This window comes from Myotis brandtii, unplaced genomic scaffold, assembly GCF_000412655.1.
Source record: "Myotis brandtii unplaced genomic scaffold, ASM41265v1 scaffold647, whole genome shotgun sequence".
NCBI classification, from domain to species: Eukaryota; Metazoa; Chordata; class Mammalia; order Chiroptera; family Vespertilionidae; genus Myotis; species Myotis brandtii.
In genome coordinates this window covers 439,125-451,764 of record NW_005370500.1, presented here as the reverse complement: position 1 = coordinate 451,764, position 12,640 = coordinate 439,125, and the positions used below count along the sequence as shown (strand labels likewise).

Genomic DNA, 12,640 nt, shown 5'->3' with positions numbered 1-12,640 from the left:
CCCCCCCCCCCCCCCCCCCCCGCAAGTATCATACAGAGCGCCCACATCCCCTACAGACAGAGCTGCACTTCAAGGATAAGCCTAGGGCCTGAGGGGGGCGGGGGATGGGAAATGCTCAGTCTAGTTTCCATGAATGAAACCTGTTGTGAACTAGTGCAACCCCCACCCCAAACACCCTCACCTTTAGCCGGAACTGGACTCTGAGCCAACGGGGCTCCAGCGGGTCAGGCCCTGGGCTTGGGGGTCCAGAAAAGGAGGGCAAGACTCAGACGCCCTGGCCCCCACTGCTCCCAGCAAGTGCGGCCAAGGCCACTGACCCAGACCTGCCGCTCAGCCCCACTTGGCCAACAGCCTGCCAGGGGCGGTCCAGCCTGCCTTTCCAGCTGCCGGGGCCACGCTGCAAGCAGGCCCGAGGCCCGGGGAAGGCCTCCAGCTTGGCTCAGGATCGGAACTTAATCTGGATTCCGCGCGATCAAGAGGCCTCGGTGGAAAGTGGCTGTCACAAGGGGAGGGACGCCGAGGCCGACCCAAGCCAGCTCATCTCCGGCACCCGGGGCTGTCCTGGAGCTCAGGCCGAGGCTGGCCAGCGAGCCAGATGTCCCGGCTCCGCACAGCTGGGCGGCCGGCAGCAGTGAGGCCACGGCTCCTTGGAAGGAGCAGGCTGGCCACACAGCAGGGCGGCCGGGTCGGATCCTCTCAGGGAATCAGATCAGCCACAGGCCTTCAGCCTAAAGAAAATGCCTGCCCCAGATTGAGGAAATGTCAACCAGGGCCCCACCCCCGCACCAGCTCAGGCTTGTATCCCCATGGAGACTGAACACTCAGAGATTCAGCAGAGGGAAAGCCACACCCGGAGCTCGGCATCTTCCTAAGAAGGTTCTGCATTCCCTCCGATGATGGTGCGGGGGAGGGGGGGGAGGATGGTGATGGTGGTGATGGTGGTGGTGAGGATGGTGATGGTGAGGATGGTGATGGTGGCGATAGTGATGGTGAGGATGGTGATGGTGAGGATGGTGATGGTGATAGTGATGGTGAGGATGGTGATGGTGGTGATGATACTAATATTAATAAAACTTTACTGAGCATTTACTATGTTATAAGTAAGCATGTTAACCTCCTTTATCCTCACAACTCTGCGAGATAAATGCTATCATGAGTCCCATTGTATCGAGGAGGAAACAAGCTCCCAGAGGTAAGACTCCCAAGACCACACGGTATATAGTGTTGGGGTTCAAATCCACACTCTTCATAGCTGGTCATCCCACCTGGGGAATGACATAATAGGATTGTTTTGCTTCCGCATTAACTTCTGGAGAATGAGAGACTAGATTCCTTCTTTCCGGTGCAGAAAGGAAAGTTAGAAATCTACAGAGAGCAGCCCCTTCCTCCCCTCCCACCGCCTCACTCCCCCACCTGCCCTCCTTCATACTCTGCACCTGTCACGTCACTTCCTCTGCTCCACCGTGAGCTCCTGGAGAGCAGAGACTGGGGTCTGCTGACTTCCGCCTGCACGCGGCACACAGCCGGTGCGCAAACATTCGCTGGCAAGGGACTTGGCCTCCCAGCAAGCCACAGCCCTCAGAGGCAGGAACCCAAAGCCAGGCTGGGCATCCCCAGAGATCACCTGTGGCCACGCTGCTTGTGGGGGCAACCTGGAACACCTGCCCTGGCTGCCAGCCAAGGAGCCTCGGACAGCTGCCCCACCCGTCCCTCTCCCAACCACAGTGAGTCAGGCCCTCTCCTCTCCCCGGGGCCTTCCTCCCACCCTGTGGATCTAAGGCAGGGTCGAGGAGGCCGCCACCTCACACCATAATGGGACCGCAGTGCCAGCAGGTTGACACAGGCAGAAAGACGAGCAGCTGCCGGCAGCCTTTGCACAAGTGGGCTGATGGAGTGCTACTGGCAAACAGCCTCTCGGCACCTGCCTCACCCCAGTGAGTGTGTCTTCATGAGAAAAGTCAAGCGTGTTCTTGTTCAAGAGCCCTGGGAGATCCGTCAAAGAACAGCAAACACACGCCACCCCGAGAAGGAACTCAGCGCTGCTTCTTGTGCCTGGGCCTGGAGCCAGGGCACGGCCGACCGGGGGGAACAGGGGCACCTGGGTACTTTAGGGAGACTCGGGGGTGACTGCCAAGGCTGTCTGCCGCCTCCCCTGCACCATGCCCATGTCCTGTACCTTAGGGCACTGCATTCAAATGGGGGCTCTAAATGCAAATTTAATCCACACTGAGATACCATTGGTCCATCAGACCGACAAAGATCAAACAGTTTAATAAGAGACCATGTTGGTGAGTATAGGGGGAAAAAGGCCTTCCCTATGTGGCTTCTGGGAATATAAACTGATAGAGCCTCCATGGACAGCAATTAAAACCCATCAGGGTCCCTGTGTGGGGGCTCCCTTAGTGGGCTGGTGTGCGTATGAAATGAGGTAACGAGTGCAAGACATCAGAAGCATCAAGAACAGTTTGGTTTTCTCAGAAGACTACCTCCAAAAGGGAGATGCTTGGCAAACGAGGTGGTAACAACCCCTAAGTCCCTGATGTGATAACAGTCCCCATTCCAACTGAAGATGCTAGACTGCCCATCGAAGGAGCTGCCCACCCACCTTCCTTCCACTGATTACCAAGGAACAGTATGTGGGGAGGCGGGTAAAAGTCTGAGACCTGAGACACCCAGAAACCCAGCCAGCGGGTAGTCTGCAACCCTGGCTCGGCACCTCGGGGCGGCAGAGTGGACTTGCCAGACGTCCCAGCCCGTTCTCTCAGCCGTCATACCTCCCAGAAGAGCTGGAAACTAAAGGGTCTCAAGAAATTAAAGTCTTTCAACACCAGCGTCCGGCCCCTAGCCTCCTGAACATTGGAATGCTGAGAGTTCTCTGCCTGTTTATTTGGGGTTTGGGAGTGTCTTTCCCCTAAGATGATTACAAATGGCCACTTTGGTTGGTTACCTGACATCATGTGCTGTGTTTCAGAGTGACAAATGGGAGCGGGGTAGACCTTCAAAAACGTTTCTTCCTCTTCTCCGTCCCCCACCTTGCAGGCCCCTAAACACAGGCCAGACCCAGACCACCCCTAAACACCCACTTGGGGTCACACAACCTCAGGCTCACTGGCCATCCCCTGTTCCTCACAGGATTCTTGGATGGTGATAATTTTAAGAAACAGTGACATTAAAACAAAACAACATACACCCTCTTTAAAAAAGAGACCTAGCCCAGAGCCTGCACATGCTGGAAGCAGCCAGGACTGACCCTGCAGACCTGGCCCCACCCTCTGGCCGCCACCACTTCCTCTGCAGTTGGAGGAAGCTTGCGTCCCTCCCTGGCATCAGCGCAGCACCCACCTGCCCAAGTGCTCCTGCAGCACCTGGTAAACGCTGATCCGAAACGTCTGGTTGTCAAAGCGCTCCCGGATGTAGTCCTTGTAGATCCGGAACTCGGCTGCAGTCACGGCCTCCCCTTCCGGGATCTTGGAGAGATCAAACCGGAACTCTCGATGGTGGTAGCGCGGGTGGAAAAACTCCTTGTCGTGTTCCACTGGGAAGGGAAGAACACACACACCGGCACCAGCAGCTCGTTAGTAACTGGCCGCACGCTCCTGGCTCAGAGGCCAGCATCTGGCTAAGCCCATTGCGAGCGACCCCGGTGGTGACGGCTCAGCCCACGCCACCTGCTGTGGGCTGAAGTCCCCTTGGGAAGCAAGGGCAGTGACTCTGCATCCACCTGCTGGGAAGAGGTGGCAGTGACCACAGCAGTCCTAGCAGCCCTGAGGCTCAGGTTCCCGGAGAGCAGGTCTGGGTGTGCATCCAGGCTCAGCTACTAACTAGCTGAATGGCCTGGACAAAGTACCAAGTACCTTCAGTTTCTCCATCTAAAAATATGGGGAGAATAATCCTCTTTCTTTTGTTGTTGTCGGAGGTAAGTGATCTAATTCACTAAGTAGCTTAACATCTGGTAGGGCCAGACGACTGCGAGCTGTTATTAGTCAACATCGACCTCACTCTGCCTCTCCGGGTCCCTCAGCACCTGGTGCTCAGCCGGCTGCACATGAGAACCACTGTGGGAGCTTTGAAAAAACAGGGGTGCCCTGGCCCACGGCTGGGCTGGTAAACGTTTCCTAACTGGCTCTCTGGGACCCCGTCTGTAGTGCTGGCCAATTTCCATCTCGCAGATCTCAGCTTCCCCAGTGGGGCGGGGAGATGGCACACTGGCTCCAGCAGCCGCTGCTCTCTCTCCCCTCTGAACCAACGGCAGGGTGTCACTGGGGGAGGGTTCAGAACCTGGTACTTTATAAAGCACCCAGACGTTTTTCACAGCAGCCAGGTTTACAACCACAGACTTAGACTTCTAAGAGATGGCATGGCCGGGGGCTTTGGAAAATGACTTCAGGACAAAATAAAGTGAAGGACCTCAGCACTTCTCCCTGACATGGGCAGTGAGACCAGATCAGGAGAGCATCCCCCCTTCGCAGGGGATAAACACCAAGATGATATAAGCCCAAGGACTGGTCCTGGGGTTGCACCGCGGTTCCTGGGGGCCCTGCATCCTCTGGGCCCAAGTGGAGCAGGGATGGAGCTGGGAGTAACAAGTTCGGGAAGATGCAGAACGACCGGCAGGCCAGGCTCCGGAGGGTTTGCAGCATCTGTCATCTCCAGGGGACAGTCCCCGCTGCACCTCCTGTAGGGGTGGGGAACAGCGTGGCAGAGGAGAGGAGAAGCAGGACCAGCGTGCTGCAGCTCAGTGGGCCTGAGAGCTGCCGGGCCGGGCTCCAGCTGCCGCAGCTAAGGATGGGATGCTTGATGAAGGAGGCACCCGCACCAGCAGCCCCAGGGCTCCATTGAGAAGACACTGGGGTGAGGGCAGGGGCACTGGGGAATGAGCCACCTCTCGGGCTGCTCCCTCCTGGGCTGAGGGGGCAGGTGACATCTCGAGGCAGGGGATTCCGGCCGGGCACAGAGTGGCCCCGCATCTGGACCGCAGCCTCTGGAACCCCGGGCTCCATGGGAGAGCTGGCCGAGGGAAGGGCTCTCCAGAACTGATGGCAGCTGTCCTCAGCCACCCCGCCCCCCTTCCGCCCCTTCACACTCACAGGAGCACCTCTCTTCTACCCGGTCCAAGAAAAAGGCAAGGCTGAATCTGATGGCAAAACATGGCCACGGGGCCCAGCCAGCGTGGCTCAGTGGTTGAGCATGGACCTATGAACCAGGAGGTCACGGTTCGATTCCAGTCAGGGCACATGCCTGGGTTGTGGGCTCGATCCCCAGTAGGGGGTGTGCAGAAGGCAGCCGATCAATAATTCTCTCTCATCATTGATGTTTCCATCTCTCTCTCCCTTTTCCTTAAAAATACACACATATATATATATATATTGCCATGGGGACTCTGATCTATGAAGGCGGAGAGGGAGGGAGGGGTCTTTTGTGGCAGCTTCCAGGAAGCTAGGAGGGGACCAGGACGTGGGGATGGGGGGGCGGGCATGGCAAGTAGTCTCCACTCTTTCGCTGTGGAAATGCCCTGGGCCAGTCCTCTGCCACCCCTCAAGCTCATGCACCCCTGCACGTGGGTAGGGGATGCACCTGACGCCCATGAGATGTTGAGTTGCCTGTGCAGAGTCAGAGCCGGGACTCAAAGCCAGGTGCACCCCCACCGGAGGCCGTGGCCGCGCATCCCCGTGGCAGTGCTGACAGCTGGGAAGGGAGCTGCTCTGCTGGTGTCAGAACCTTTTCATCGTATCACAGCGCACGGTCTGTATGCCGGCCAGATGTGAACCCACCCAGGGAAGCTTCTCCCAGATCAAGAAACAGCCGTGACCAGCGCCCCTCCTCGGCCCCTCTCCAGCCACAGGGGTAACACGGTACCTTCTCCTGCGCCTGGCTCCTCCCCTCCCCAGGGTTACTGTGATGCATCCTCATCTCTTTGGACGCTCACGCACCCTCACTGCTGTGACCAGCCCACAGCCTGACTGTCCCAAGGCCATGTCCCTTCTACCGTTCACAGACGCCTGGGGATCTGCAATCCGGGCTCGGAGAGCAGTGCTGCTAGGAGCCCTCGGGCACCTGCATTTGGGCGAATCTGGGTGGGCACACAGGAAGTGGACTGTGCGTGTTCAGCTTGGTCACTGCCACGCTGTTCTCCCGGAGGGCCGTACCTGGGAGTGCCTAAGGGTGCCCGAGGAGCAGCAGCCTGGCTAGGAAGTCATGGGCAGAGGCTAGGGACACTGGGGGCCTCCTCAGTGCTTTTTTCTGCAGGGGCTGGGAAGGGGGGGGGGGGAGGCCACACCCCCTGGAGTGAATCCTGTGCCCTCAGTAAGCAGTCAGGTGCATCCACACAGCCCCCACCCTGGGCCCCTGTGAGGGAGCTCCCAGGGAAGGCACCTCACAGTGCCCCAGGCGCCCAATGCGAAGTCAAAGACCATCCCTTAACTAAATGGGAAGGACGCCCATGGTCGTCCTCTTGCCGGACCTCCATGAGCAGCATTCGACACTGGGCCCTTCCTGCTTCCTGAACTTGCCTTCCTGTGGCTCCCTGCACTGTGGCCGCTCAGGTGCCCCACCCCACCCCACCACTCTGGCCACCCCTGGAAACACTCCCTCAGACATTCCCGATTAGGAGTTAGTGTGGTGCTGAGGAATATCAGGACAGCATTCCACAGGCCAGTCCCCGCCCCCATGCTGACAGATGGCACAGATAAAGCCTCCGTTTCCAGCCGCCTCCCCCAGCAGAGCCCACCCTCCAAAGGCCAGAAAGGCCCACGGTGCTGCGACATTCAGCAGAGGAGCCCAGCACGATGCCTGGAACACAGTCAGACTCCCACACCCCCCAGCTTCCCTGCTCCCAGTGCCGGGATAGACCACACCCCCAACAGCTCCTATCAGCAGGCAGTGACCAACCGAGCAGAGAATGGGGGTTTGGGAGACCTGGTCAGTTTACAAAAAAGATGGATGAAGAACCCAGAAGTGAAAAAGAGAAAGCATGTTTACAAGTGCTTGCTCTGTGATGGTCTCACACAGAGGAGCCTGTGCCAATCTGATAGACCCCGTGAGGAGGGATGGATCCCCATTTTACAGATGAGGAAACTGAGGCTCAGGGAGTCAAGTAATTTGCCCAAGGTCACAAGTTAGGTGAGTGGCTGAACTCCAAAATCCACACTCTTGACCTTGACATTCTCTGCAGCCAGGTGGCCTGAGTTCCCCTCTCAGCTGTGCCACTTACCAGCTGTGTGGCTAAGCCAGCCCATTCCCCTGTGTGTGTGCCCCTTCCTCCCGGGTAATAGTAATGGCCCTTTCTCGCACCGCTGTTGGGAGGCCATAGGGGCCCCTGCAATTTGTGCTGGCCGTTGTCACAGAAGCTCTAAACAATGAACTGAGAGAAGGCCATCAGTGCAGAAGAAGCAGTGTGTGTGTGGGGGGGGGGGGGGGGCGGTATTTACATAGTTCAGCCAAGATAACTTTATCTGGGGGAAAAGTGCAATAGAGCAAACAATACAGACACGTTTAATAAGCATGACATCGACACAGGTACAATTATTAAAGCCACACACCCAGTGAAGAAAGAAAACATTGATACATAATTAATCATAAATATAAAGTTCACTGTAACGGGTGTATATGTAACTTTTTTAACATATAAGATTAAATGTATCTTAACTGTTAAGACACTGAAGATATCAGACAGTTAAGATAATAAGGTTATGCCCTAACCGGTTTGGCTCAGTGGCTAGACTAGAGCGTTGGCCTGCGGACTGAAGGGCCCCAGGTTCGATTCCAATCGGGGGCATGTACCTTGGTTGCGGGCACATCCCCAGTGGGGGGTGTGCAGAGGGAAGCTGATCGATGTTTCTAACTCTCTATCCCTCTCCCTTCCTCTCTGTAAAAAATCAATAAAATATATATTTTTTAAAAAGATAATAAGGTTATAAAGCTTCTTTTTTAAAAATGGCAAAGGAATCAAGTATCTAAGTAAACTTCTTGCAACACTTGCAGGCTCTTCGGTTTGGCTTTCTGAGTGAATTTCCTTCTTTGATTATTTTAAGACAACGAGAGGCATGAGCCACGTTGCCATTCTGTTCTTCCTAAAACCCACATATTATGTTCTGAAATAATGTTGTGATTTATCAAAGAAAGAATGGTCATTTTTTTTAAAAGAGCAGCAAATAAGTCAACGTCCAACCCAAATACCAGGTCACGTCTTCCCGAGGTTTCGGCTTTACGTGGGAACCCCGCCATAGCATGACTCCACCGCAGTTCTTTCTGGGATCGACAATTTAATTAGCACCACTAAGGTCTAGATGGGAGCTTTTGTATGCACTTTTAGACAGAAAACACATCTTTACACCAGCTTTTTAAACCTTAGGTGATTACCCAAGACCTGCACTTTACAATCAGTGTCTGGCATTGCTGTCTCCTGTGCCCATAAAGGAACTTTATGTGTATCACTGGGCTTTCTAAGAAAACCCGGAGCCTGGAAACCCAGCTTTCCCCTGCTGCCCTTTACAGTCCAGCCCCCCGCCGGCTACGGGAGCTCACAGGCTTTCACCAAGACTTTCATCTTGAAAAGATCAAAAGGGCTCAAATCCCTGAGACCAAACGGTAAGTCCAAAGAAAGCAGATTCCAGAAAACACCATCCTGACAGCAACCAGCCTCATGACTGTCCCCAAAGCAGATCCTAGAGTCCTTTCATAAAAGCCTGAAACAAGAACCCTAAAGCTGGCCGTGGAGCGGGGATTCTGCGTAGCAGGATGACAATAAAGCAGAGGGGCCGGTGGGACAGGAAGCCCCGCGCCGGGTGTCAGCTCTCAGGACCCTGACAATCAGGGATGGCCTCTGTGCCACATGCAAGTCCAGCCTGCTCCCCAGTTCTACCGACCTGTGAGTACGTGGACATCCTTCAAACAAGTCCCCTTTAAGCTAGAGTTGGGTCACTACCCTTGCAACCAAGGCAGCTCTGAGCAAAGCAATCATGAGCCCAGTTATTCTCACGCCAGGAAGGGGATGGGCAGTGGTTATCCCCAGGTGGCCATTTGCCATGAAAGCTGCAGTATTTAGATTGGCATAATTTCCGAGTACAGATGGCCCCTAAACCCCCAGGAACAGGGACAATGACTATCTCCCTCCTGAACGCCCAGTGCCCAGCACAGCCTGGCAGTCAGTAAGGCTCCGTAGGTCTAGTGGACCGAATACATTATTCTTGGCATAGTTCCCGTCTGGTCTATAAGTAAGCGATTATATTCATAATATACATCCAGTGAGGCACACAAATCAGAAGTGGTCATGAAGTTCGGTGAACTTTCTGGACGTAAACACACCCAGAACAGGACACAGCATTTCATCACTAGCAGCCCCTCCTCCCCAGGAGTGACAGCCACCCTAACACCCAGCACCCAGGCTCACTTGGCCTGCTTGGCACTTCCCCTTCTGCATCTGCTGCCTCCGCTCACCTGCGCCTCCATCCCCCATGTGGCTGCTTGTGGTGGTAGTTCATTCATTTCCACTGCTGAGTAGGACCTCATTGTGCAAAAAGGCCTCCATTTATTTTGTGATGGACGTTTGGGTAGTTTCGAGTTTGGGACACTACAAGTTGTGCTATGATGGGCATTCGTGCACGCGCCTTTTGGCGAACACATTTCTACTGGGTAAACTCCAAGAAGCGGGATTGCTGGGTCAGAGGGCTGAGTGCTCAGCTTTAGTATGTGCCTCTCACTGTCTCCATGGCAAGAATCTGGGGGTAACAGGCTACAGAGCCAAGTGAGTCGTCATCCTAAAGAGACGGTTGGCTTTCGTTAGTTTTAGTATATCCTGGTGCCTTTGTCTAGGTACCTGGTATGAGGTAGGTAGGAATTCTTCCCAGGAAAGGTGTGGAATGGAAGAATGTTCAGGAAGTTAAGGAAGAATTGAGGTTGGCCAACCCCAGAGAACAAGAAGGGCATGGCAGACAGAGGGAACAGCATGCTTGAAGGCCTGAGAGACAGCGTGTTGAGTGGTAAGAAGTCTGCTGGGAATAACAAGAAACAGGAAGTTAGTTCCTCATCGAAAGGTTCTTGGATGCCATGCTAAGGAGTCAATCATTGACCCCCCCTCAATCATGATTGGTTTGGTTCATTGTTGTGCTGGATGGAGCCTTCATCAAAACTATTTTAGCGAGAGGACTGGCAATACTGTGAGAACAGAGGTGAGAACATAGACAGGGAGCTCAGAGGAGGGTCTGGGCTAGCGATGATGCATGTCCAACATGTATATCCTCTCTCCCTTCCTGCACCCAAGATAGGCATCATTAAACAGTCACAGCATTCTTTGCTTCCACCTGGTACTGGGGCAGCCACTACGAATCCTGGCTGCCTGAGAAAATGGCATGCTTTTCATCCCTGCTCCGGACTACAGAGACGGAATGGACAGGAAATGAAGCTAGGGGGATGGACAGAGGACAACACTGATCAGACGCAAGCGTTTGAAGGGCGAGGACTAGAGAAGGGACGTACCCTGCTAGCTGGAATGCCTAGTAGGCAGTAATGCCCCCAGTAGATGTAAATATTGCAGGAACAGCTCTGCAGGGGAAGTAGGAGGGAAGAAAACATGGGTAGTTGCAGAAGGTTAGACTTGAGTGACCTGTGAGCAACCCAAGTAAAAAACTGAACACTTGAGAAGGAAGAGGTCTGAAACCCTGGCACGAAAGTTCAAGTTTGAGGCTACGGAACTGGGCTTATGGTCAAGTTTTATGGAAAAACATGCCCAATGAGAAAGACAAGCACAGCCATGGCCTGACCTCGAGGGCTGCATGGGAGGCGGAGAACACGCCACCGGAAGAACTTGGCCGGGGAAGGAGCAGGACTGCGGACAGCAAAGTAAGATGACCGGATGGTAGCTAGATTCAGACATAAAGGGCCGGGGACCAGTCACTGGATTGGTCATCGGCAGCTCGCAGACCTCAGGCAGTAGCCCCCCTGGGGACCTCCAGGCAGAAAAGACACCTGAGGAGCAAGACGCGGCCACCTGTGGACGAGAGGCCTGGAGTGTAGAAGGGAACGGCCAGCACACAGAGCCGCTCTTCTGGCCGCGGCGAGGGAGAGTCGATAAATGGTTAAATAACCAGCTTCATCGCCCAGCAGCTCCTTCCAAAACTGTGTGGTTTTCAGAAAAGGCCTGGTTAACCTCCAGACATGTGGTCTGCCCCCAAAGATGCCGCTAAGCTATGAGATGGCACCAAGTATTTTATGAGCACAGGCACGCTTTCCAGGTAAGAACTGCAAGTCCAGCGTTCCCGCTCGGCTCCTCACTCGGAGTCTGGTCTCCGTGAGCTCAGCCTGGACCGAGGCCCCGGCTGTGGCTGGGACACACCCTGAATCCCTTCCGTGAGAACGAAGCTCTGGGAACCAGGAGAACCACCGGAGCCCACAGCACAACCAGGAGCTACACATGAGTTCTGAAGGACCCCTGACTGCTGAGGACCCCCAACCCCCATTTCACTCTGACTCTTCCCACCAGGACTCCTCCCTTTTTCCTACAGGAACACGATTCATCCAGAAGGTTCTGGCACTCGCAGGAATTCACAGGAGCTGATGTCACAAGGCTGCCGGGGAGGTGATGTTTGGCCCGAGGCTCTGGGATGTGAAATTGGATGATGGCTCTTCACTCACTCACAGCTTTAGGCGGCAAGAGGAAGGAGTGTGAAAGGCGGCCAGGCCCGCCATAAAGTAGGCGCTCTCGGAACAGAGCAGACATAGCTCCTCGCAGAGGAAATGTCTCCAAGACACGACGTGGATGCGCTGTGTGCACAGGAGCTCCTGCAGGAGGGGCGTCGGCCCCGAGCCCAGAGAAGGGAGCGTCGCATACAAGTCTAAAACGATAGATGCTGCCAAGCAAATACTTCATGTCTCCTTGCACCCTGTGTACTCAATCAACGGGTATTTCTGGAGCTCCCCATGGTGGGTGTGGGGGGACCCCCAGCTGTTCTGATATAGGACAGAAGCTGGTGAAAAGCCCAGTTAGATGGCAGCAGTTACCTATCTAACCCCCAAACCAAATCAACTGTCTTAACCATTCTTAAGCGTTCAGTTCAGTAGCGTCACGCACATTCACGGTGTGGTGCAACCAATATCCAGAACTCTTACTCTTGCAAAACTGAAAGTCTGTCCCCATTAAACAAGTCCCCATTCCCCGTCACCCCGGCCCCAGGAACCATCATTCTCCTTTCCATCTCTATAGGGTTGATTACTCTAAGTGCCTCATGTAAATGGAATCATACAATATTTGTTCTTTTGTGGCTGACTTATTTCACTCAGCATGATGTCTTCAAGGTTCACCCAGGTGGTAGCATGTGTCAGAATTCTTTTCCAAAGCTGAACACTATTCCATTTGTGGATGGACCATGCTTCGTCCATCCAGCCATGGACCCATGGACCCTGGGGTGGCTTCCACCTATTGGCTACTGTGAATAGCGCTGCTATGAACATGGGTGTGCAAATATCTCTTTGAAACCCTACTTTTAATTCTTTTGGATATAGATCAGTGGTTCTCAACCTTCCTAAGGCTGCGACCCTTTAATACAGTTCCTCATGTTGTGGTGACCCCCCAACCATAAAATTATTTTCGTTGCTACTTCATAACTGTAATTTTGCTACTGTTATGAATCGTAATGTTATTTGATAT

At 54.3% G+C, this 12,640-nt stretch overlaps 1 protein-coding gene across 1 annotated transcript in view; it reads right to left on the bottom strand.

Moving 5' to 3' along the window:
- BMP7 (bone morphogenetic protein 7) overlaps positions 1 to 12,640 on the bottom strand; it is a 78,680-nt gene that overhangs the window by 38,751 nt on the left and 27,289 nt on the right. Inside the window, exon 4 of the mRNA XM_005880692.2 lies at positions 3,343 to 3,535. Within this exon, the coding sequence (XP_005880754.1) occupies positions 3,343 to 3,535 (193 nt within the window). The remainder of the gene's footprint in view (positions 1 to 3,342; positions 3,536 to 12,640) is intronic.